The sequence below is a fragment of the Phoenix dactylifera genome, chromosome 4 (assembly GCF_051530095.1).
Source record: "Phoenix dactylifera cultivar Ajwa chromosome 4, Ajwa_hap1_PhDact_Kaust_v1.1, whole genome shotgun sequence".
Taxonomy (NCBI): domain Eukaryota; kingdom Viridiplantae; phylum Streptophyta; class Magnoliopsida; order Arecales; family Arecaceae; genus Phoenix; species Phoenix dactylifera.
The window spans coordinates 49,148,979-49,174,650 of record NC_143193.1 but is presented as its reverse complement, the minus strand read 5'-3'; the positions used below and the strand labels follow the sequence as shown (position 1 = coordinate 49,174,650).

General features: G+C 38.1%; 2 protein-coding genes across 23 annotated transcripts; both read right to left on the bottom strand.

The window, feature by feature from the left end:
• Nucleotides 1–1,357: 1,357 nt before the first annotated feature.
• Nucleotides 1,358–3,174, bottom strand: CXE18 (carboxyesterase 18). Its single transcript, XM_008788233.6, has one exon. It carries the CDS (start codon nt 2,552–2,554, stop codon nt 1,502–1,504), a length of 1,053 nt encoding a protein of 350 aa, XP_008786455.4. The 5' UTR covers nt 2,555–3,174; the 3' UTR covers nt 1,358–1,501.
• A 1,859-nt stretch (nt 3,175–5,033) lies between these two features.
• On the bottom strand, nt 5,034–23,098 carry LOC103704791 (uncharacterized). Of its 22 annotated transcripts, XR_015977322.2 has the most exons (13): nt 22,708–22,902; nt 21,649–21,822; nt 16,173–16,284; nt 13,669–13,859; nt 13,466–13,560; nt 12,963–13,379; nt 12,221–12,329; nt 11,062–11,339; nt 10,470–10,840; nt 8,651–8,972; nt 8,436–8,459; nt 7,862–8,120; nt 5,034–5,506 (listed from the first exon to the last, which is right to left on the bottom strand). XR_015977322.2 is itself a non-coding variant. In XM_008788232.6 (10 exons), exons 2-10 carry the CDS (start codon nt 21,781–21,783, stop codon nt 8,848–8,850), a joined length of 1,833 nt encoding a protein of 610 aa, XP_008786454.4. In that variant the 5' UTR covers nt 21,784–21,822; nt 22,821–23,098; the 3' UTR covers nt 8,595–8,847. The 22 variants fall into 22 exon arrangements, 5 of the variants coding, with proteins under 5 accessions (XP_008786454.4, XP_088576459.2, XP_088576457.2 ...); XR_003385216.4 differs by lacking the exon at nt 5,034–5,506 and having other exon boundaries at nt 7,768–8,120; nt 8,436–8,550; nt 22,821–23,002; XR_003385220.4 differs by lacking the exon at nt 5,034–5,506 and having other exon boundaries at nt 7,768–8,120; nt 22,821–23,002.
• Nucleotides 23,099–25,672: the final 2,574 nt, after the last annotated feature.

Genomic DNA, 25,672 nt, shown 5'->3' with positions numbered 1-25,672 from the left:
GTCTATCTTTTTGCACCATCAAATTCTAATAAATTTTTCGCCAAGCTAACCAATTGATTATACATCAATCTCATGGCGGAAAATCTATTTCTGCAAGAAAATATAGAACCTGTGTGTGCTTCATTTTAATTCTTCCATTCATAACTTGCAAAAAAGCATCTTATAGATAAAAGATAAAAGATTTTCGAACATGTAAAGTGTCAACGTAATAATAATGCAATAACATGCTTCATGAACGCTATTCCACAACATTTCCCGGACCTTCCCAAGATCCTCCCATATTCCCCCCTTTCTTTATATCTTTCCAAGACCCACTCCAAGCCAAAGTCATTACTAAACCTCCTAGACAAACTATCATCCATAAATCACGGCCATAAAATCAAGAAAAGAATATTCAACAAAATATAAATTACAACCAAGAAGAGCAAACCCATAGTTCCGTGTTCTCATATCAACAAATCATAAGAAATTAAAAATAAATGAAAGATTTCCTTCCAGAAAGATAAAACCGCAGAGCTAATCTTATGCTACATAACATGTAGCCAGTAAGTATTATAACTAGCTAAACCATACCAAGTTTTGTAGGAGCAAGTGGATCAACGGGTGAATTTTTCTCACGGGATTTGGAGGCATTCACCAGATTTTGTTTAAAATTTTTGTTAGAAATAGTGTCAAATTTTAGCAAGATGTCTATATTTAAGATAAAATAATTCTAATATATTTTTTATTATTGAGTCCTATTTTGAGTATAATTTTATTTCGAGTTAATGCCTAAAGACCATCTCCTATACATAACATCAAATACATTATATAGAGCAATCTTTTAACATAGTTACAAAATCTCTTGAAAAAAACTTCCTTCATGACCCGAAAAATTCTTCAATCTAGCTTTATGTTTGCTTGATATGTACGATCCCAACAATCAAGCCGCCCTTCATCCTTCCCCTTGCATGACAATCCTCATCCCCAAAACAATCAATCAATCGACATAAGGAAGATACAAAGCAAACTCGTAAAACACTTTGAGAGAGTGCTCCTTTTACAAGTATTCCAGTATCTTATTTTTTATTCGTGTTGTTACAATGCTATCGAGATACTAGCTTTTCTACGGTACATTTTAAAATACAAATTGTATTATATATATATATATATAATTTTTTTTTAAGACAATCCGGCTGTGAAGTAGATACAACCTGTAGCATCAGCTCGAAGAAAATATCGTAGCTAGGGTAGGACCAGTTGGATTGATTGATTCCACACTGTATAGAGCCTGATTGGTTAGCCACAAAGAAGGCTATCAGGTTGGTTTTGTCCTCACACCAGATAATTTTCATCACCCAACTACTAAAAAAACAAGGAAAACCAATACCAGCTTCATACCTCACACTTAATGATAAATCAAAAGCAAAGTGCCACACTGAAATCGCATCTTCCAACAGAGTCGAGTTACATTATATTATTCTAATTAACGAATCCCACGATTCCATTCGTAAGAGATCAATCAATCCTTCTCCTTATTCCGATGCTCCTCCACGAAATCCGCAATCTTGGCAATGAGGTTCCCCGACTCCTTCAACTCCGGGAACACGTAGAAGGCGTGGATCGCGTCCGGGTACTCCACCAGCCTCGCCTCCTTCCCCCTCGCCCTCAATCCCTCGTAGTACCTCCTTTGCCAATCCTGGAGTGGATCGAACCCCCCCACGACCACCATCGCCGCCGGGTACCGCTCCTCCAACGCCGCCGCCCGCGGCCCGAAAACATTCACCACCTCATGGTCCCGGTCCGCCCCCTCCGGCAAGAACGCCCTCCACAGCCAGTCCGTCCTTCTCGTCGACACCAGTGGCGCACCCTTCAGCCGGATCTCCGCTTCCGTCCTCTCTTCCCCACCGAAGAACGGTTGGATCGCTACCAGCCCCCCTAGTCGGAGCGTCTTCCACTCGCCGCCGGCGGCCCACCGGCGGGCGACGTGGTGGGCGATGTTGCCGCCGGCGCTGTCGCCGGCGAGGAAGCAGCTGGAGAGATCCACCAGACCGGCGGCGGCGGGGTCGGATCTCGCCAGGCCCCCGCCGTCCAAGAACCGGAGCACGTCCTCACCGTCTTCGTACGGCGCCGGGCACCGGTGCTCCGGCGAGAGACGGTAGTTCACGGACGCGATCACGGCGTTAACCTTCCGGCAGATCCGCCGGCACACCACGTCGTAGGCGCGCCCATCCGGGGATAGGAACGCGAAACCGCCGCCGTGGAAGAAGACGATCAGCGGGATCCGGCCGGCGGCGGCGGCGGCGGCGGGGACGAAGAGACGAAACCAGAGGTTACGGGAGGAGTCGACGGTGATGTCGGCGGTGCGGACGCCAGCGACGGGCTGGGAGGAGGCGGGGGAGCGGGGCTCGAGGAAGGAGAGAAGGCGGCGGTTGACGGTGCCGTCGGAGCGCCGTGAAACGTCGGTGACGGCGGAGAGGACGGAGATGAAGAAGCGCGTCTTCCAGGGGAGCGGCGGGGAGACGGCGTGATGGTGGCGGGGACGGAGCTCCGCTGCCGGGCACTTTTCCGTCATTTTATCCTCGGCTCGTTCTTTTCACGAAAAGTGTATGGTGCGGGCTGGGGCCTGGGAAAGCGGGAATATAATAGGAAGGAGAGAGCACGTGACAAGTCACGTGTCGGCAATTGGGGAGGAAGCAATAATTTCGGCAGCTACGGCTCTTTGATGCCGACAGAGGGTTGGGTACACGTGGTGCGATGGGGTTGGCATAATCCCGTGAAGGACAGGTTGATTAGGATGGGGAATGGCCAAGAGTGGGAATTTATAGTTGAAGAATTAATGATTGGTTGCAAATTGAGTAGATGGGAAAGAAGCTTAGGAAATAATGGTTTTATGCTTAAGGAGATTTAGGATTAATTGGGCTAGGTAAACTTAGGGCCAATTATATATTTGGAGACTTTTACATGATAATCTGATGCATAATAACTGATTAGAAAAACAATTGGGCTAGGTAGATCAAGAGACAATTAGGTGTAACGAGGTTGTTCCATAAGCATCAAGCCAGCACCTAGTTTTTAGTAATTTGAGTTTATACTTATCATACAAAGGGTTTTTGCTTGCGACCATACATGTTTAATATATTTTAATGAAATATGGAAGGGTGTGGTTGGAACTTAGCAAATAATAGATTGCTTTTTTTTGGCGATTAAGATTCAAATTTTTTAAAAAATACCACTCGGTACATGAATCTAAATTTTTGCTTTATCTCTCACATATTGGTTTGAGACAGGCCTTTTGATCTATAAATACCCTTTCACTTTAAATTAATTTCCACACTTGGCACTTGATTGTCGCCGCTTATCAAGAAATGAATGGCCAGCATTAACTACAAGGTGAAAAAAAAGAAGCTTTATCCACTTTATTAGGACACTGTAGCAAAATTCAGATAAAAATTCTGAAAATGCAACAAAATTAATTACAGAATCATGTAAGAAGCACTCCTGTTTTTAGGGGATCAGCTCCATCTTGATACTAAGACGTTCTTATCACAGGCTCAACTGATACAATTTTGGTAAATTTAGGCATGCTCGGCGGCGCGTAGGCCTTTCTTATCTAAGAGTTTTTTTGTGCCAACAAAACTGGAAGTTTTTCACTATTGGTTAAGTCCTTGTCAATCTGTATCTTAAGGGATGGGATCTAAATTTTGATAGGAAGGACTGCTTCCATACTCTAGACCAATAGATAAAGAATTTGACCCGCAACCAATTAGAACGTTGACTTACGGAACCGACTTCCTATCTCGCCGTAGGGTTAAGCTCTCTGTCTTGGCTCTAACCTCTATTTTTTGCATTGCTTTCAGAAAAGCAAGGTGTCAATTCTGATCCGCCTCGGATCGCCTACTTAAGTGTCGAGAATAAGAAGGATTTGCTAATTTACTGTATTACTATCATAATCCTGTCAATCTATTGTCACCAGTATTTTTGAAAGTATTTTCTAAACGCTTTTGTTCCAAGTAATCTATTCTATTCCACTTATGTAAGCGTTCTTCGTAGGTTGTCTTTTCTTAAGGGCAACTCTACCATGACATAAATAACATATAGTAAGTAGTCCATACTCGACACGGCTGTTCTTATTGTAAGAGAGATGCTTCCATAATATGCAAAAATCTCACACAAGAAAAGCTGCATTATTGATGATTAACTTTGCTATTGCTCAAGAGAAGCAACAAAGTGTTCTTACATAAATTTTCAGAATCTTGTGAGGATGCTATCTTTTAAATATTCACTAAAATCTCCATCGATTAATTTGGAACCACAAAAACTTCATGCAGTAGGTTGCCTTCTTATTACGGGGGAGATTTAGATACTATCTTATTTTAATAAAGATTCCATACCTTTCAAGATATCAGGTGGGTGAAACCAGAGAAGACGGTTCCTTGGAGTGTGAGATGCTTCTTTCTAGAGTGGCAAAAGTTGTGAGGTGGTTGAGGAATCATTTTCCGTCCTTGCTGCTGTTTTAATAGCCTTACATGGTGTTCTGAAATTTAATTACTTAAGACTGTTTGATGGCATTTAAAGTACCTACTCTCTATTTCCACGTCAACCAAACTTTGGTGGAAGAAATGCCTTCTATGACGCATAAGAGTTCGAGCCTGATTAGGTGGACGTTCAAAACAACACGCATACAAACACACACACATGGAGAGAGATACGGGGAGTAGGTTTGTAGGTGAGTCAGTAAAAGAGGAACGGTCAATGAAACGGCTTACTGGGTGGCTGTCTATGCGGCCCATCATTCAGAATATATTCCGTGAGTTTGTGTTTTTTGATTTTATTGGATGTATTCATACACACACATCGTATGAAGAACTCTTTGGAGGAAAAAAGAAAAAAAAAGAGGAACTACATTTTAAGAGTTTGATGATGTCCTTCCCCAGCCAAAGTTTTCTCACCCTGATGAAAGAGTTCGATTAGAACAAGGCAGCCTTGGTGGGCTCAACCATTCTTGGTCGTTCACCCAAGTATACGGGCCAAATGAAAGGAGGGATAGTGACTTTTTGTCAAAGGAACTGATCGAGGTTCGTAAGCATTACATTGGCGCTTGGCCAGTAGGTGGTGACTTTCAACATCACAAGTCTAATATCAGACGCAAGGGGGAATACACACACACACAAAAGAAAGGAAAAAACTTCCGAATCACTGGCTCCAAGTTATGATACTGATCTTAAAAAGGGAAAGATTTTACCTGGTTTTAATGATAGAGTCCATACTTGATGGCTCGCCTTGACAGATTTCTCTCTATCCAAAAAGGCCTTCAACGATGTTGTTTCTAACCATGTCCCTGTAGGATTGGAAGTAAGTAGCAACCTGAACAACTCTTTTTGTTGCTTCGTTTTGAAGAGTGGTGGCTGAAGGAACCTCGGGAGATTTAGAAGCGGTGAAAAATTCTTGGGCACCACTGATGAAAAGATGGAGGTAAGCTGTCATGCCCCGATCCAAATTCGCGAGCCGTAGGTTGCGGCAACCGCTGCATATTAATAAAAAATATTTCATCATGATATCATAAACATTAGAATAACCTTAATGCAACTTATTTCAATAATAAATTTAAAATTTAAATGTCCCACAATTTTAATAATATTCTAAGGTAATACATCAATTTAAATAAACTCTAATCTAAGATAATATGTGTTAAAATTTTGTTAGTCGCTCTCCCATATTGAACCCTCGTCATGCTAGTTCTTCAAATCTGTAAAAATAATAAAACATCATATAATGAGCTAGACAGCCTAGGAATACATTAATTAGACAATTCATGTAATAATATAAAATATAAATACAAATTACAATAAATTAGTATAAAGACATAATCAGTTCTGTTTTAAAATATAAATTCGTTAAAATTCATATCTTTCAAATTTTTTTATACGTAATTATAAATTCGATTCGAAATAAATCACATTCAATTCAACATTCTTAAACTATGACTATACTTATACCCTGTGGCCAGACCAGAAATAAAACTACACTTGTACCCAGTGAAATGGTTCAGAAAACCGCACTTATACTCTACGGAGTAAGCTATAATACTGCACTTATACAGGACAGAATGGGCTAGAGTACCGCACTTATATCCTAGAGAATAGGCTAGAATACTGCACTTATATCCGGCGAGTGGGACAGAATACCACATTTATACCCTGTGGTAGGACTAGAAATAGAATCAATGAGCTCAATATTGATCAAAGTAGCAATAAATAATCTCCAATTGGCATAATCCAGAACATAGTCAAACTAAGAATTCAAATCTGATATATATCAAAGTTCTTTTTATAAAATAATACATATATCATAATCCAATCAATATAACAATAATCAAAAAAATATTATTACGAATTATATATTTATTTTTTAATTTGAAACACCATCTCATAAAATTCTTAAATTACATATAAATTGATTAACAATTTCTTTGATGTAAAAATAATATTATATAAAAAAATTCTAAAAAAGATAGATTATTATTTATCTTGCACGAATAACGAGCAGACATTCTAACTCATCCTTAAATCCTCTTTTAGAACCTAATATTCAAAATTACATTATTATTTTATTAAAATTTAATCATGATTAATTTAAGAATAAAAATTCTAAGTTCTGAAACCCTCGTAGAGTTGTCCAAGGAAAAGTGCCGGGCACCCTTGTCTGTTCGATCAAAGCAGAATTCATCGTGACCAATTCTAACATTGTTTGAAAAGAGCCAAGGTGGGGCTATCGCATTGCCCGACGACCACGAATCAGGACCTTCACTAGGATTGATCCAAAATTACTAAGAGGAGTATATTGCTGGATCTATCATCTCTAGAGAGAGTAGAGAGAGAAACAAGAGAGAGAAAGATGGGAAAGATAAAGAAAGGAGAGAGAGGAAGAGAGAACAGAGAGTCTCTCTCTCTAGCCAAGAAAAAAGAAAGGAGAGGGAAAGGATGGTTGTGGCGGTGCCTGGGGTCAAGGGACCCACGGCCGGTGGCGGCCGGCAATGCCAAACTCATCTCAAAAAATGGGGACTAAAAAGACTTCCAAAAAAACTAGCTAGAAGATACTATTTGGGTTTCTCGATTCCTCCGAAATCTACCTAGTAGGTGGCCGACATGGGACTAAATATATACCCATACGGGTCCTCAAAGACCCTTGCAACATGCATAGCAAGCAGTACTATATACCATATAAGACATGCATGATCCAGTTCATCACACAAATAAAAGACGAGCGTGACCTAAAGACAAGACCTCATATATCCTGTATGAAATTGTGGCGCTTTTCATAGGCTAACCAGGACCCCAGCAAATTGGCCAATCACATGCACAAGATTGAGAGCGATGTACCCCCACAGCCACAGTGAAACTGCGCTCACCTTACAATGCTGTTTACTAGCTACGATCAGTCCAGAAATTCTTGTACCAGATGGTTCTCTTCATTTTATGTTGACACTTCTCCCCCACCTATAATGTCCGAAACACCATCGTGCTTACACCCACTCTTATCACAAAGAAAGGGATAGGTTTCTGTTGGCCGGAAAAATTAGTGGTTCTAGCCAATTCTTTCATGGGTGTTGTGCAACCCACATCTGGATGTCTCCGTTTTCAAACACGCATTTAACTCTTTGAACCAAGTAGATACTTGTCCCTATTTTCTCCTTTCTTTGCACTCAGGGTGAGTGTAAGAAATTCTCTTCATGCACTAGAAGATGTATCTACTATTAAATAGAGCCACCACGCATCTAAAGATGAATTGGACGGTATCAATAATGAACAAAAACTTAAATTTTGCCACTAGCCAAAACTGGCATCTTTGGATGTGTCATCCCTTGCACTGTTTCACCTACCTTGAATAACTTATGAACTGTTGGAGGGTTCAATTGATTCAATCACCTGCTATCACTGATGGCTATGTATCTTCTGTTCTGTTCAATGACTAATGCACAAGTTCAAGCTAATAATTTGTAACTCCATTGTGTTTGTAGAAACTTTACGCAAAATGAAGATTTTGTTATTCATGTCCGGAGGTAACTTCGAAAGCTTGGCCATACAATCTGATCTCCATCAAACACAACCTCTTTCAGCCCATTGTTAGCCCTAAACGCTCTGCAGCATAAAGAATTATCTGTTATTAAAATTCACACCTTTCAAAAAAAGGAGGACAAAAAATTGGAGGGGTGATTATTTTCCACATATGTTGTCTAAATGTGGTTGAGAGCTGCTCCTGATGATGGTACGGTCAGGGAGTCGACAGAGAAGGTGGAGGAGATGGGGAGGAGGGGGAATGACACCAATGGCTTGTTTTTTCATTCAATCATTTGCATAGTACATTGAATTTAATTCAAATCCCAAAATCAACTCAAAAGCACAAGAATCTATCATATGGAAGGTGATATAAACGACCACAATTAGCTGCCATACCCCTTCTGATGCCATCAGCCAATGCTGCCCAAACAGAGATCACATTAGTGGCTTGACCTCAAAACAGTAAATGCAGGTCATCAGCATAAGGTCATCACAATGTCATAGATCCAACCTTCAGAAATTAGAACATAAGAGATGACAGAGCTGCACAATTCATACTACAACAAAATAGGAATTTAACACATATTCAATGAAAAGTTTAAAGCATATACCAGTTTTCAGTTCGAAATGAACGCCCAATCTGTAACAAATCCCACTCATTCATAAACTTCCATCAAGATGACGCAGGTATTGTATCTTCACCTTGTAGGTGAGAATCTCCCTATACTGCTCAACTATGGAAAAAAAGGAGCCCTGGCTTCTCCTGACTCTACATTTATATTTAGTTTAACACTAGGATTCCGGCCTCTCATTTCCTGGTTTTGTCGAGAACCTCAATGTACCTCTTTGGTATGCCATACTGGTCAACAAGATGTTTTGCAAGGTCATCCATCACCCCACCTTGAACCAGCACCTCATGTTGCCCTTTCTTACCTGAAATTTGTTATGAAGTTACCATCCGTAAGCAGTTATGGTCCAAAAGGAGTGAAACAGTGAGAAAAATGTAAATTGATGCAAAAATGTGAACTTGCACAGCAACACTGATTTTCTCGAATTAAAATTTGCACATAAAGCACCATGCACAAAACAGAGGACTATAAGTAATCAGATGGACAGGAAGATACTAGAACACATAGTATCTAGCAGGCGTCCAGCAGCAGTCCTCTTGGATGGTTAAGAAACAAATACCTTCCTCCTTGACTCACTTGACAAATCTGTATTCCATTTACCATTACAAAAACCCTTCCTGCACTACTATCATACTCTTCCTTTGTACCCTAAAATATAAACCATTGCTTCACAAATAGCACCATCACTCCAACCTGCAAACTGAGTGCCCAATCCATTAATTGTCAGGTTCGGGTCGGGCCCGACCTAACTGTCTAGACATTCAGACTACATACTCGGGCGTATATAACAGGTCCTTAGCATTTTAAGATCATGGGTTTTAGCATTAGGTTTCTTGCAGTCCATATACTGCGTTCATGGATGCATATCTGAAGACTGGTTATCAAGAAGAACACAAGAACACTAATCAGAGAGACAACAACCATAAATGGAAAAGACAGGTCACTCATCTTCAAAAGAAAAATAAAAGCAATAACAGTGTTCATAACTGTTTTGTCTCTGTAGATGTTTGAATATAATTGTAAGTCTTGTGTTAGAAAGTAATATGACCAAAAGCAAAATGTTGCCGAGCCATTTCTCTCTTGGCATATTTATCATTAAAATTTTCTGGATTCGGGGATTGAAATGCAATCCCCTTACCTTATGGTAGACAGGAACTCTGTTTCGCCTGAGACAGAACTGATTTAGATGAAACAATATTCGATCAATCTTGAACACGAACAAGATAACTATCTTCTTTTGGTTTGTTTAGGAGGTTTAGGTGTCCTAACATCAATATTATGTAATACAAGGGTACCATGGTAAAGTATCAGATTCATACGGAAGAAATAGTGGCCTAAAAAGTCAGGCATCGGTGTTTTGCTGGGGCTGAGATCTCCAGCTGGATCACTGCACAGGTATCAATACTTCCAAGTTACTCCTTTCACTAAATCATTCTCTGAAGCAACTAGCTGACTAGTAGGCAGCCAACATACTATACGCATAGGACACTTGGGCATCTAATACACAACCTCTACGTTACCCAGACCCTTTAGCTTAAACTTTAAGAACTCATATGCCACATAGCCATGGGTATTGGTTAGACACTTGGGTATGATCTGTTAGGAGAGATTCTTAGGTATCAGAAGCATTTGGACATGCACCTAACCTACCACCAGAGACCAAGTAACAGTGTAACACTAACACAAGCTTTTAATTCATTGCAACCAACTGGCTGGTACAAAACAACCTTGGAACATAAATAGCACAATTCTTTTGAGTAATGAGGGGAAGATCCTATGTAAAATCAGTAAGATGCCATACCTGGAAGCTCTGCCACTGATGTACTGCAAGCAAATTTTCTTTGAAGCTCGGATGCTAATGAGTCCGCATCCATTAAGAAAGACTCCAGCCCAGAGACTCTTGTCACCTTCTTGTTTCCCTGCCGTCGTTCGGTCATAATCTGAATGGGTCTAATTGCCCCCTTGCGTACAGCAACCTCATTTCCTCTTGACACCCTGTGGTGGACTTGCATGCGGTTTAGAAATGTAGCTCCTAAATCTTTCTTATGGATCTCTGTAGGGTAAGTTGAGCCCTTCTTGATGGTACCTTTGAAGAGAGCATCACATAGCGCAGCATCCAGGACTACCATTGCCTTATCTGTTTGCTTAACCAAATTTTCTTTCTCTACGTAACTGAATAACCACCAGAATGTTGAAATAAACAGACAGTCAAGCTTCCAGAATCAGCAAATAACATATAAATGAAAATACAAGAAGAAAAGGCAATGTCTAATGATAAACCATCTAAATTGTGAAAATTCGTGACAACTGAAAAAAAAAATCATGGCTCTAAATGAAATCCCCAATTAACTGAATATTCTTACAAATAAATCAATGAATTTATGGTGGCACACCTGAAGACGACATCAGATGCCTCTGACGCACTGTAATATTTCCCGGTATCAAAACCAAGTGATGTGAATATGGGATTGACATGTGTGGCAGGCTTATAAATCTCAGCTAACTCAAGTTGCTGTTTAGCCTGCCGACCTTCACCTACTGCACAATCATGCCTCTGATCAGCAGTCTCTACTACTCGCTTCTCTGGTTTGAAGGACATATAGTCTGCATGAGCACGGTTGATAGCAAGTAACATGACCTCTTTCTTATATTTATCCTCCTTTGCTGATATCTGTCAAGTTTATACAACTAAAGTTAACCAAAGTAGAGTGAAAATGTAAACCTTCTAAAAAAATAAAAAACCATATGGGCTTTGCTTAAAATAATTCAAATGCTCAACAATAGGATGCTCCAGTCTACACATTCTTGCAGTTCCAACATGTGTGTAGAGAAGCCAATTGTTGATTTTTATAATATTACTTCCTCCAGTATGACCCAAAACTTTATTACCATGGTATCCTTTTGTAGAGCCATAGTAAACACACAATCATCACGTACATCCATATCTCCTAAAGGAATGGCGTAACAGTCTCTACTTTTGTAAAAGAATGAATTAGTTGATTTGGACAGGTTGAATAAGGTAACCAGAAAAAGGAGCATTATCCACCCAAAATTAAGTCTATACATGAAATAGAAACTCGTTCTAGTAACCATTGGCATAACCAGCAACTTATCTGGTTAATTATGGTAACCCTAGGAACAGCCAGCAACTTATCTAGTGATTATAAGCTTAATACCCTCTCACTGAGTGAGAACCTGTTGCATCAAAAAAAGTAAGAAATATGTAATGTAATAAGTTTTCTCCCTATGGAGGACGGATCGATGAATTAATAGTATTTTTTATTGTACAAGAAAGGACTTCCTGTGTGCTTCTCTTCATATATCAACAAAAACTCAAGCATGCAGTAATTCAATAAAACACAAACTTTGTTCTTTGATAACCAAAACAGTTTGCTTAACATGCAACTAAACAGATTTAGGTAGAAGTTGTTAATGAATTCAATTCATACCCCACCATGCTGTCCAAATCTAATTAAATGAAGATCATGTCATAGGTCTGTTTCCAAAGTTTCTTTCCATAATAGTTCGATGTGAGTTTATATTTATGCCTACCAGCCCAGCAGAAGATTTAGATTGTAGCCACTTCGAGAGTTTTTTATGAGATGATTTTTTGATGTCCAGAGTGATGCCTGGAGGCCTGCAGGGCAGTATATGATTTGACCTACAAATCACAAGCATACAGGAGTTGTAAATATAATGAGAGACTTAAGGATGGGAAGAAAAGCAAAAACACAGGATGCTAATAAAAATAACTGGATCAATTGTTAATAAATAATAATAGTACTATCAAACCTTCGCAAGTCCAACAATGGGGAGGCAAGCTTGTTTGGATTCACATAAAGCTGGGTTTGATGAGCCCAACAAAGAAGTATGACTAATAAACACCACATCTAATTATAATATACTCCCGAATGTGTAAAAAATGTTGATCATTATTTAATTAAGATATTTCCTAAAAAATACTTAGAAATTTGCAAAAGTATTCTCAATTTTCTATTAGTTAGATCACTTGTATTTCAAATAAATGCAGACGAGGCATCTGAGTTCAGCTGCTCTTGTCTGCTATATAGCCAACATTGCTCAAGAACAAGTCAATAGCCCAACAATGACATCCATATTATAGTAGACAATATGGGCAAGACTCAAGCATGATCAGAAAGCAACAAGCTAATAATAACAATCATGAAAATATATTTAGGCATCATCTAACTCACCAATCATGTTACAAGATTCAAGAAATTCAAAGCAAGTTTTTGTTGGGAAACAGAAGAAAAGAAATTGCCATGTGGAGTACCATAATGTGCTACCAGGCATAGGAAGGTCCTTATCTTTTACACTTGTGTGCAATGCTTGCAGAAGGCATGTGTCCAAAAGAATATCTACTTCGCTGGATAGAGTCTGTGGTTCCTTCTCATTGTTTGGCTCTTCAGCAGGTGCATTGTGCGACACCCTTAACCCACTCATATCAGCAGCAACCACTTCTTCGGAGGTTTCATTGCTAACATCAACATCTTGTGAAGTATTGACATGTCTTTCAGTATGGGTATCTGAATCTGGTTCTCCTTTTTCTACAGCTTCACCATCATGTAGACTGCTTGAAGCATCTCCAGAAGTGTCAGAATACTGAGAAACCAAAGATAATGCAGGATCTTCGACGACAATGTCTTCCAAAAATCCTGCATTTGGAACGAAATGACCTTCAACTGATTCCCTGTAATCAATATAATAAAATATATGTCAAGTCCAGTCCTGTCAAAGATTTCAGAAAAGTATCGTCCTCCAGGCTACTATACTTGCCACAGCGAATCATGATAACAATGCGTTATTCGCAAAGCCTTGCCACGCAAACCAGCTTTGAAGGCTTCCGCACTACTCATAGTGGTGGTTCCAACCTGTAGAGATAGGACAGTGAGTTACACAAGAAGCATGTTATTTTGAATTTAAATCACCATTCCTATATGGAAATCTAATCAGATAGAAACAGTCGTCAAAACACATACTGCAATTGGTGCTGGATTGCCTGGAACTTTCACTGCCCATGGCTGCCCAGCTAGGAATGGAGGCAGCCCTTCTGGAGGTACGCTAATACCAGGGAACATCAAATCAGCACCTCCAATGACATAGCGAGATACCTCACCCCCCTTAAGCAGAAATGCAGGTAATAGTTCAGGAACCTTCCAGAGCGTATAAACTGCATGTTTGAGATGACATATTGTTAAGGGGACTGAATTAAAAGATAGCTAATTTACAAGTTTCTAAAAAGCCAATTAAACAGCCAGAAATCAATTAAGAATCTCAAAAACAACAAAGCAATGAAGGTTAGAATTAAGATTAAATTCTACCAGCACAACATGACAATACAGGTAATCCCACTTCAATAAATCATATTGTTCATATTGTCATTCAAATGGAACTTGTCATTTGTCAAAACCTTATCAAAAGATAAAAACTACACATGGGCTCCTATTCCATGTCTTTCCTAGAGATTAATATTGCAGATAATATTGTTTGGGTTAGCAAAACGGTCATCAGCAAAACATGCACACTAGAATAGGAAGAAATGTCATATTGCTGAAAGACACCAAATAGAATGTTGAGCTAAAGAATGAAGCTCTGTTCGTTTATTGTGTCTTGATTATTCTCAGTAGTTCCTCCATAAAAATCAACACATATTCAAAATTATTCACCCAATCAAATACAATGCCTATCCTAAGCTTGACCTGATACACATACAGTAAGTACATAAGCCACAGCATACATTAAGAAAATAAACATACAAATTAAAATAAATAAGATTCAGTATATAGGAAAAAGGAACAAAGAAATCAAGAAATTTGAGAGAAAAATGAAAAACCAAATGTCTCACTGATATATTCAATTTCATGCAAATTTGCTTATATTTATATCTAGTCCAACCACTTGCTGATCCATACTAGCACAGATCATAGAACATAGACGCAAACGCTACAATATGGATCGATAAGAATCAATAGTTAGAATAAAATCCGGGAGCCAAAATGTCCCATTTATGTTGGAGCATCAATATGCAATCCTCATATCAAGCTAACAACTGTCTGAGACTCTACCTATCATATGGCAAGACTGGCTATATCCTTGGTTTTAGAAATAAAGGTTCATGATTTCTTTTTCATACAACTAGAGAGAGAGAGAGAGAGAGAGAGAGAGAGAGAGAGAACCAACTAGTTGATTTTCTTTTGAGCTAACTGAATACGATCTCAATCTGTCAAGAAAATTTTAACTTAATATATGAATCTCTGTATCAAAATCTGGAAGGACGACCCAGTCCACCTGTCAGACCCATCAACCATACGCCATTGTGTGTCAGGTCAAGCTAAAACCTGCAGCTAACCACACAAAGCAAAAGAAGGAGGGGAGAGGGGGGCAGATTGAAAATGTCAAGGCCACCAGGAAAAAGGAGAACACTATAACATGGTAACAGGACCATGTAGCTGCAAGAAAAGGGCACATCACCACGACGGCGGTGCAGGGGACGTGGGGAGCGCAGGTGCTCCCACAATTGCTTTGTCGGACTATTTCAGGCAAAGTTATTTACAAGTCACTTGGTTGCTTCGCATGGGTGAGATGAGGATGCAGGAGGTAGATGTTGTTGCTCATAGATCTCTTCATTTATTTCTCCACCACTCCCTCTACTTTTTATCCTTTAGATTGATCCAGGGAAGAAAAAGATGCAGCAGAGAGATAGGGAGGAGTAGATTGATTGGTGAGGATGGCTCCATTCTAGGGTATGGAAGTTGAGAAAGGTCCAAGATTTGATATAGCAAGATTGAGGGGTGGGAAAGAATCTAGAAGGTGATTTGGGAACAAATTTGCTGCCACATCAGAATATGAAAGATTATAGGCCAGTTGAATCATGGTTTTAACCATAGTTGAACCAGATACCATTGGAACAGCCACCGAAGTGGTTCAAACTAGGTTAACTATTTTAGAACACTAATACAGAAAATGTTGGCTTGTATCTACATAAAAGATGCTATGCTTAAAAGCCTATATCAAAATCACGTTTTGTGATTTGCGCTCACTGTTGCCTTTTCGTATTAGATATTGTTTGGTTGGTTGAATGGATTATAAAATAAAATAGTGGATGTTAGTTGAAAAATTTAGGATGTAGATGGTAGATGGTCAAGACCCAACCCAAGATGAATCAAACCATGGGACTTGGGCTCAACTATGAAACTTTATAGCTGGTTCTTCAAGATCAAAACCTAATAGACAATTCTTATCATAGCATGTGAACAAAGAGAAGCACCAAAGAAATACACAGAAAACTATAGACTTTCTCACCATTACATACTACTTCATAAGTCTTCCTACAGCATGTTAAATTTTATCTGCTTCTTAGAGAAGACAATAATGATGACAATGACATGCCTAGTAGAGCAAAAATATATAGAAGTAACTCAGATGTAAAGTAATTAATAGCAGAAGGAAATGTGTATGCAGATAAATGGCAGAGTACACAAACCTGTGGGAAATATCTCCGTGCCTCGCCCATCAATATCAAAAAGCGTTGGGAAGCCTCCTTCTACACCATACACATGCACGCGATTTGGGTACTTAGCTACTGTTATCTCAGCCTAAAATATATATTGAGGCACAAAGATTATAAAATATATGAATCAATAAATTAAAATAAGCAACTAATAAAAGATGCATAAATAAGGGTTATCAATGTTACAACAAAAAAATTGTCCTTATAGTATGTGTTGAAAATGATTGGTTCGCTTGTCATAACCTGACATAGAAAATTATGTTATATAATCCCAAAAGGAACAAATATATTCCTCAAGTAGATAAAGTATACTATTTTTCATAAGTAGATGCTTATAGTGGTATTAAACAGAGAATCTACAAAAAAGGACTGCCACCTGTGTCCGTCTGCAGTTTGAAAATGCAAATAATGCATCATAAGATGAAATATAACAGGCAGTGCATCTCAAAATGGATTCAACCGAATGGTTGCTGATAAATAATAGAATATACTAACTGAAAAACTGAAAATTATAATATAAAGAACAAGCAATGAAACTGATAAAGAATAGGATAGATAACATGGATCAAGTAATTTAACTATTGAAAAACAATTAATGCATCTCAATACACAAAATCTGAAAGTTTCATGAAACTGAGCAAAAATATGTTAAACTGGGAAGTTAACTATTTTCACAACTTCTAAATAATATTTGCAGCATATTAGATAATTGACACACCTGATGTCTGGAAAAGATTAAGAAACATGGTTCTGTACAACCATCGAATAAACATGATAATGCATGTAGAGATGGATAAATAATTCTCAGAAATGCAAGGCCAAAATTTTTATGCTAGCAAACGCAATGGTGCAGCAGATAGGCAACAATAGTGAACTAAAACAATATTCAATATAGAAAAAAAAAATCAAGTTCGTGGAATAAAATCATTTTCCACAACTACCATGGAAATGAGAGTTGAGACTCTGAAGTGTTTGCTAGACATTTAACCGGCCCTTGTGAACATCACTTTCCATAAATTACTTATCTATCATGCCATTTGCAATCTGATATATAGGCAGGGTCGGCGGAACCATCCCGAACCGGGCGGTTCCGGTCGTACCGAGCCGTCCCGACAGCGAACTAGAATGGTTTCGGCAATGGAAACGAAACCCATTGTCGGAGGAAGAGAAGGAGAAGGAAAGAAAGAAAAGGAGAGAGCGAGCGGAGGAAGAAGGGAGAGGGAGAGGGAGAGAGAGAGAGGAGGGTGGCGGAGGCCGGCGAAGAGCCGGCGCCTGGGCAGGAAGCGGAGGCCACGGCTGGATCCCCTGTTTCGTTCGGAACAGGAGTCCGACCGCTTTTAAATTTTGTGATTTTTAAGTAAACAAAACAGGAAACCCGGCCGCGGCCTTTACCTCCTGTCCGGGCATCGGCCTCCGATGCCCTCTGCCACCCTCCCTCTCTCCTCCTCTCTCTCTCTCTCTTTTCCTCTCCCCCATTCGCCCTCTCCCCTTCCTCCTCTACTATGTCGGTATAGGCCCGACACGGCATGGCGCGGGCCGGTACCGACCCATGCCGCCGGGCCACCAGTCCAGCGTTCAGTATCGGCACGGCATGGCGCAAGCCCGTACCGACCATGTATGTAGGCATATTCGGTGCTTGAAGAACCACACCGTTTTATTGTTATAACCATGTGATGTTTTAGGTTTCAACTTTTAATGATTAGACTTGTATAAGCACATTCCCATGATCTAGGTTTAACAATCAGCACAAAAGGGAAAAGAAGTTCCATAGCAGATATGATAGTCCCTTTGCAATGATGTTCAGAGCTCCTATTTATTTAGAAGTGATCGGCCATCAAGTAGCATCCTTTCTCCCCCTATCTTTACTTTTTTTATATGAGGAGAAAATAGTATTAAATCAGATTAATGGAATACATAAAGCAGATCAAAAAAAAAATGGTAGAAAGAAAAGAAGAAATTAAAAATGAGAATATAGATTCCAAAGGCCATGGCAAAGGCCCTAGTCACAGATAACCTTGATCAGAATTGACACTTAAGCCCAAGATTGGTCCAAAGTGAAATCTCAGATGCTACCAGTACTAGAGCCAAGTTTATCCACATCAAAATTGTTCCACCAACAAAACGGCCTATTCCTCTCCATCATGACCCCCAACACAATCTCAACACAGCTTCCTTCAATTGTTCGGAAATAATAAATAGTAATCACCATTTGCTTTAGATGGTCATAATAATTGCATTGCATTATGCACAAACAGACTCTTTAGAATTCTTGCATTATATGATTATGGTGTTCTTCATAGCATACTTAACAAAGATGGTTACTCTTCCGGGGTTCCTAGGTCAAAGATCCCAATAATAATGACAGTCAAAGAAAGATGGTTGCCGAAATCAACATCAACAGCACTCCTAGAGAATATCATGGCCAATATCTCCTCTTTCTGTCTTGCATTGCCACTCTCCATATGAATCTCTCAACTTAGACAGAGTTTTTAATGAAGGTAGAATTAAAAGAACCCCCACAAGAATAAAAGGATTATGCTGCACTTTCTTTGTTATTCGCTCATACCGTAGTCACATCACCCTAAATATATGGTATCATGGTTAAATCACCTTATGTATCTGGTTGCACCCACACAATTGCTCCATTAGAAAGCTGCCCTTCAATATCAGGACTTCTTTATAATTAGGCTGAGATTAAGTAAAAAATTAAACTTTCATGGAACATCATTAATTCATGAAGATGGTTAACCATATAGCTCAAAGCATATAAGATCTCCACATGATGCAGTCCGATACTCATAGGCATGAGTACCCATACGATAAATTCAAACTATTGTATAAACTTTAATAGCATATCATATTTGTTGCCATTAAGCTGAGGCACCAATATATGAAAAAAAGATCGTCATCTTTGAATTTGAGAAAATACACATTAATGACCTAGCTCCTGGTTCTCTCTCGCTCGTATATATACAAGTCTCGACTGACTGCATATTCACATACCTTTGGTTTCTCCAATGTCATGATAGATTGGGATAATATGGTACTGATATCCTATTACAATACAGGCATTGCAATGTTTCGTGATATGGATTGATCAGTTAGATTAGTGTTAAATTGTGTTCAGACACTTAACATATTTGGCCTTGCGCCCACAGTTCCAATAGCCCCCACGTGAGTTCAGCATCAGTGCCATATAAATCATAAGATTTCCTCCCACCCTTCAGGGCATATCACTATCATAACATGATCCATGGGGGCCTCCTTGGCTCTGACACAACATATGCATAATTCACACATCAGTGAATTTTTCCTTCATGGCAACTATATCAAGTAACTCAACATTTAAGTTCCATCACACAATTACATTCAACATATATAATGCATTACTCCTTTAATCAAAATGTTCAATGCTCATGTTTCGAAGTCTGTATTTAAATCATTAATTTCCAACTATCAATAAACATAGTACTACCATTTCATATATGGGTGAGAATGCTGGCTACACCTCATTTCATGTCTTATATGAAGCGGCTAATCCTTGCAATGTATTATGAGCAATATATAACAAGCATTACTCTCAATCATTTATATATAGTGCTATATATCACAAATTCCCATGATGTCCCCAATTATCAGGCTTGTCTGACTGTCCACATTTCCCACCGTTTGTGTTTCCCACCCCATCTTTATCTCTTGTTTTTCCTAGGTTCACATTCTCACATCATGTCAAAACCAAGTATGTCTACTTGTCTAGAGTGTTAGGCTTTTTACCAAATGTCAAAGATTCAAGTCCTTCCTCTATCATTTATCATTGTTCTTTTATTTTTAAATAATTTCCTTATTGAAGATAAAAAATCAAAAAGGTGCATCTCATTGTGCCCATAACAACCTACTGTGCCCATAGCATTAAGTATTGTTTTAATATAAAAAGGTGCATCTCATTGCACCCGTAGCATTAAGCATCATTTTAATAAAAAATACGTGTCTTATCCAAAATAACAAATAAAAAATACGAGCACCGCACATACCACATTCTAGTAAACAATAACCATCTCCCAGAGGTCAAGACTCAAGGCAGCCAGAAAATAATAATTAAAAACAAATAATGAATATCAAGAAAAACATAAAATAATAGTCATAATACAATAAATGGAACATAACATATCAAAAATCAATGAGAACTATCATGTTGGCAACATCCAACAATAAGTTACAAATAGATCTCTGTGGAGAAATAGTCCCGCATCGGGTAGGTTAGGAACTCTAGTTGGTCTTATATACTCATAGGCCTATCCAGCTACTAGTTTAAATCCCCCTTGCCCACTGATGCATCCATTCTTCCACTTACTAATCCACGTGTCACCCCTCCTTTTTGAGTTACATCTCTCAAGCTCTATGTATGAGAGGGGGTGTTAAGGAATAGCCCCACATGGAATAAGATAGGGACTCTAGTTGGTCCCATATACTCATGGCCCATCCACCTACTAGCTTATGCTTTTGGGTTGGACATTAATAATCTCATCCTCAATAAAAGAACATGATACTAGAGGTTAAGGCAGGTGTGTAGGTAAACCTTACCTAAGCAAACTGTCTAATAACCAATCTAGCTGTCTTTTAAAACATTGAATGTGTTGCCAACATTAAGACAATAGATATAAATTTCTCGACATCAACTGGACCAATTAAACAGCATATGCACCAAAATAGCATATATACATGTGGATTTTTCGAGCTTGATAACATTTGATGCAGATTTTCCAATATTAATAAATGTTGATCACATCATGAGGCTGTCACAAATTTTTGGTTCATTTGTTCATGAATGTAATCACTTGCAGGATTTGCATGCCTCCAATAAGGTTGTACACCCTTCACCATACTTATCTAGTCATGTCATGGGGCTCAACATGCTTTAATGTATAACACTCCAATCCAAAGTTTCAAGTATTGATGCCAATAGACTTGCAGTCACCCACCAGCATGACGCATGCCACGCCATGTGAACACACATGCCGCATCATTCTAAAACACAAAAAATAAAACAACATAAAATAAAAGCATTTTTAAGCCAAAAAATTAAAAAAATGGTTAAATAGTTCTATGCTAAACCAGGCGCGGTGTCAATTTGGTTTAGCATGGCCAGCACTTGTAGCTGTACTCACATTCATTTAGTACCTTGTTTAAAATCTTAAGATAAAAATATTCAAGTCTTGAGATTATACAAGCTTTTGCAGAATTACCCTTCATGACCATAACCCTGGCATAAATATATACAGATTTTGCCCTTTGCACGAGGTTTTCCATCCATTTTGGCCCTCATGAATTCATATACTGTATGCTCTGAGAAATTCTCACTCACATAATAGAATGCAATTTAGCTTTCAGCATTAACCATATATTGATTACATTCTTCTGCAGGCCAGATCAATTCATTGGCAGTTCTTACCTTGGGAGGAAGAATAGCATCGATGTCAGCATCTGAGGCTTGTGGGAACCTTTCCTTTGTAATTCTCCTAAGCTTCTTCTTGTCTGTTCCTGACAAGCGTTGCAATGATTTTGCCTCAACTGGCTTTTTAAACATGATGGACAGCTCGTATTAAGAGCGTTGAGCCAGCTATAACTGCAAAAGTTAAAAAGTAAATTTATTTAATATGCTCATCTGCATATCTGGAAAAATATTATTATAATATTTTATTGTGATAAAGCTATATAACATCAACACTATTACTCTAGTGCGGTAGTCGGTAAAGGCTTGGGCCAGGTAAATAAGGAAAATGGATGCATGGGTATACAATAATTATAAAATCTGCGAAATAGAAGAGCTCCTCACTAGCAAATTGCCAAATTCAAGAAACTTCAAACAAAAATTCTTTATCCTCATAGCATAGCCATTAACAAAGTTCACTTGAAAAGGAGAAAGATCGAACTGCTTACGATAGTGACAGCATTTATCAAACAAATGACGTAAAGGTCAAATTCACCCTTCCTGAGATTAAAATCAACATTTCTTGCAATAAATGCTAGAATAGAATCATAAGAATTGTCACACTTATGTCGAAAGCTGTTGAATCTCTCGACTCGGTGCATGCCACTTTCAAACAAAAAAAGAAAAGATCGTTACCAAAAAAAAAAACGCCAAATGAGTGATGTGGGGTTCATGAAGTAAAGATAATCATGAAAGCAATATAGCATCAAGATGAAGAATATGATCGGACGGGACGTCACAATGCCTATATTAATATTCTTGATTATAACAGTAGGTTCTACAAATTCCCAGTTCACAATTTGATTTTTACCCTTTTGATTCTTCCATCTATGCAGAATCCAATTCCTTACCAAAACAAAAACCACATCACCAAGGCTCAAAAATGGTTGCAAAATCTTAAAAAATGAAGAACATTGGGAAAAAATCCAAAAGAAAAACATTGTTGTTTCTTCCTTTGATTCCTTATCTTGAACGTATCGATAAACCCCAAAATAAACGAGCAAAGGAACCAAATCATACCAACCGAAAGAAGCCCGAGAAGTGAGTATCGATGAGCTCAAAATTGAGGGGAATTTGGGAGAAGAAAAGATTGAGGACATGATGCAACAAAAAAAAAACGAAGAGTACGTCACCGAGCTCCAGCGGTCCTCCTCGACGAGATTGGAAGGCGGAAAGAGAGCGGCGCGATCGCTTCGGTTTCGCCTCCAGAGGGGAACGGACGGCTTGGGACTGGGAGAGTTTATCTCGGCGAAAGGCCGTGAAAGGCACGTGGTGCCGCACACCGGCACGGGCTCGATATTTTACTGACAGGCCCTTGCAGACGTAAGGAGGAATGATAAAACCGCGGCCAGCCCCCGGTTCCAGGCCCTGGTCTGGGTCTGGAAATGAGCTTGAATGCGGCCAGAACCCCGGCTGAATGACGCCATCCGATTCTGAGGTTCATCTGTTCTCTTTCTTTTTTCGATATTATCCGCACTGCAAACCTGGGAAAAAAAATTACAATACCACCGGCTACAACCACATGCCCTTGTCCGGAAAGAGTCGGCGTCCCAAGCATCCTGGGGCTCGTTTGGTTCGGAGGAAAAAGTGTGAGCAACGAAAAAGTAATAAGATGCTTCTTATTTGATTGAAGTTTTCAAAGAATAGAGATGAAAAAATTGTATTCACATAGAAAATGAGAAACATGGAAAAGTAACTAGGAATCACTTCATATTTATTTTTTTCTAAAATGGTCTTTCAGCATTAAAGAAGCATTTAAGACCTAATTTTTATTAAGAGTATAATAGGAATTACACATAATTTTTTTCAGAAAAGCGGATGATCAACCAAACATAAGCACTCTGAAAATCTATCACTTTTCCATGGTCAACCAAACATGCCAAAAATACTTTCCTAGGCATCCTCTTTCTAAGAATCTGTTTTTCAGGAATCATATTCATAAGAGAGAAAATGCTTCCCGCGAACCAAACAAGCCTTAGAGAACTCACTCATACTCCACTTACTCTTTACTTCTTCTTTTTTGTTGTTAATGTTAAATTATGCTTTTGGTCCTCAAAATTTCATAAATATTTTTAAATAACTTTTATAATTTAAAATTTTCTAATTAGATCTGACAATTTTTAGGTATGGTTTAATGTAGTCCATTTGGCTGATTTCGACCAATTTCTGTTATTGGAAGGTTGCACGTGCCGCACATGTGATCTTTTTTTTTTTGTTGGCGTCGATATGCTAAGGGTGATAATGTGGCATAATGGTTAAAACTTTTTTTCTTGAGTATATGATATATGAGTGATGATATGCCATATAAGTGATGATGTGACATCGGCATATGTTATAATAAAATTTTTCATCCAAAAATGTCCAATCACTAGGTACCGCACTATCACCTATTTATATATCGATAATACGATATATGGATGATGATGTGGTGCCCGATATGTGCCATGATAGAATTTTTTTTTCAAAAATATCCGATCGTTGAGTGTTGTATCATTTTCTATATACTACATCATCATATACCACATCATCAAAACAAAAATTTGTAACTGCTATGCCACATCATTACCTATACAATGACATTGGTGCTAGCAAGAAAAAGAACATCATTTGTGCATCACGTGCAATTTTTTGGTGCTAAACATTCGGCAAAAGGATTACATTAAATTACACTTCGAAAATTGAGGAACCTAATTCGAGGTTTTTAAACTATAAAGATTATTTAAAAATATTTGTAAAACTTGGACAACCAAAGATATAATTTATCCTTTTTTTATAGGGATAAAACAACTTAATCACTCAAGCAAGTCATGTACTTCATACATACACATACAAACATACGTTATGTATGAGATGGACTTTTCTTATCTTGAGAGAAGAAGGTATCTGTTTATTTCAAGTTTAAAATCAATAACCAGGTACATAAATCATAGACATACTGCTACACCTCCAACCCGAATTCACAAACCAGGGTCGTGTCAACCGCCACGTACTCATAAAAAAATCTCTCCATAAATATGCAGGGCATCTCAACATGATATCATAAATATGTAGCAGAATAATTTAAATAATAATATGCAAACTTTATTTCAATAACTAGCTCAATATTTAAATATCTTATTATTCTAACAATATTCTAAGGTAGTACATTAATTAAAATAAACTCTAATCTAAGATAATCTTTGCCAAAGTTTCGTTAGTCCTTATCCCATATTGAAAACCTCGATTAGGCTAATTCTCTGAAAAAAATAAGAAATCATATAATGACCTAGACAACCCAGTAAGCAATGATCACTTTAGCTAAACAAATTAGGCAATCAAATAGATAATAATTTATAAAAAATAAGCATATATGTAGTACTAATATACGAATCAATTTTTTTTGAAATATTAAATTTCTGTTCATGAATTTAAATTCTTTCAAATATTCAATTTATCTTATCAATCCTGAGCTATGACCACATTTTCTCTATGGCAAGGTCATAACACTAGTTAATCTTCTTACAGTGAGCTACGTATCAACTTGCAACAAAGTTCTTTAGAACCATATATTTGCTTGCGGTATGTCACTCATCATTTTGGACACAATCTTTAGGACAAATCATATGCTAATGTATTTACCTCCATTGGTGGGGTCCTCAACATAGCCAGGTTGAAATTCAAATAGTTCTAGGTTTGATATTTCAATTCTAAAATTATGTAGTGTCAAAATCAATCAATCATATCCATAATAAGATCATATATCGTCATAATATTTCAAAATAATATATTTCATAATAATATACTATTCATCAAATTCATACATCATGAATAATACCATTTAAAAGTCATGAATATAATAATTTAATGATTGCTGATAAATTTAGAAAAAGTAAAACAATACTTATCTTACGAGTGAATCCAAAGTATCAATCCAAACAATTTCAAAAATCTTTCTAAGATCCTGATATTTAAAAATTATATTTTTGTTAGAATTTATCACAATTAT

What these genes read in the sequence shown, in the direction of transcription:
- CXE18 (XM_008788233.6), bottom strand. Translation starts at nt 2,554, where the DNA reads ATGACGGAAAAGTGCCCGGCAGCGGAGCTCCGTCCCCGCCACCATCAC.
- LOC103704791 (XM_008788232.6), bottom strand. Translation starts at nt 21,783, where the DNA reads ATGTTTAAAAAGCCAGTTGAGGCAAAATCATTGCAACGCTTGTCAGGA. An exon ending in ATGCTATTCTTCCTCCCAAG is followed by an intron (nt 16,285 to 21,648) that starts GTAAGAACTGCC and finishes TATATATTTTAG; the next exon opens with GCTGAGATAACAGTAGCTAA. An exon ending in ATCAGTGGCAGAGCTTCCAG is followed by an intron (nt 8,973 to 10,469) that starts GTATGGCATCTT and finishes AACAAATTTCAG; the next exon opens with GTAAGAAAGGGCAACATGAG.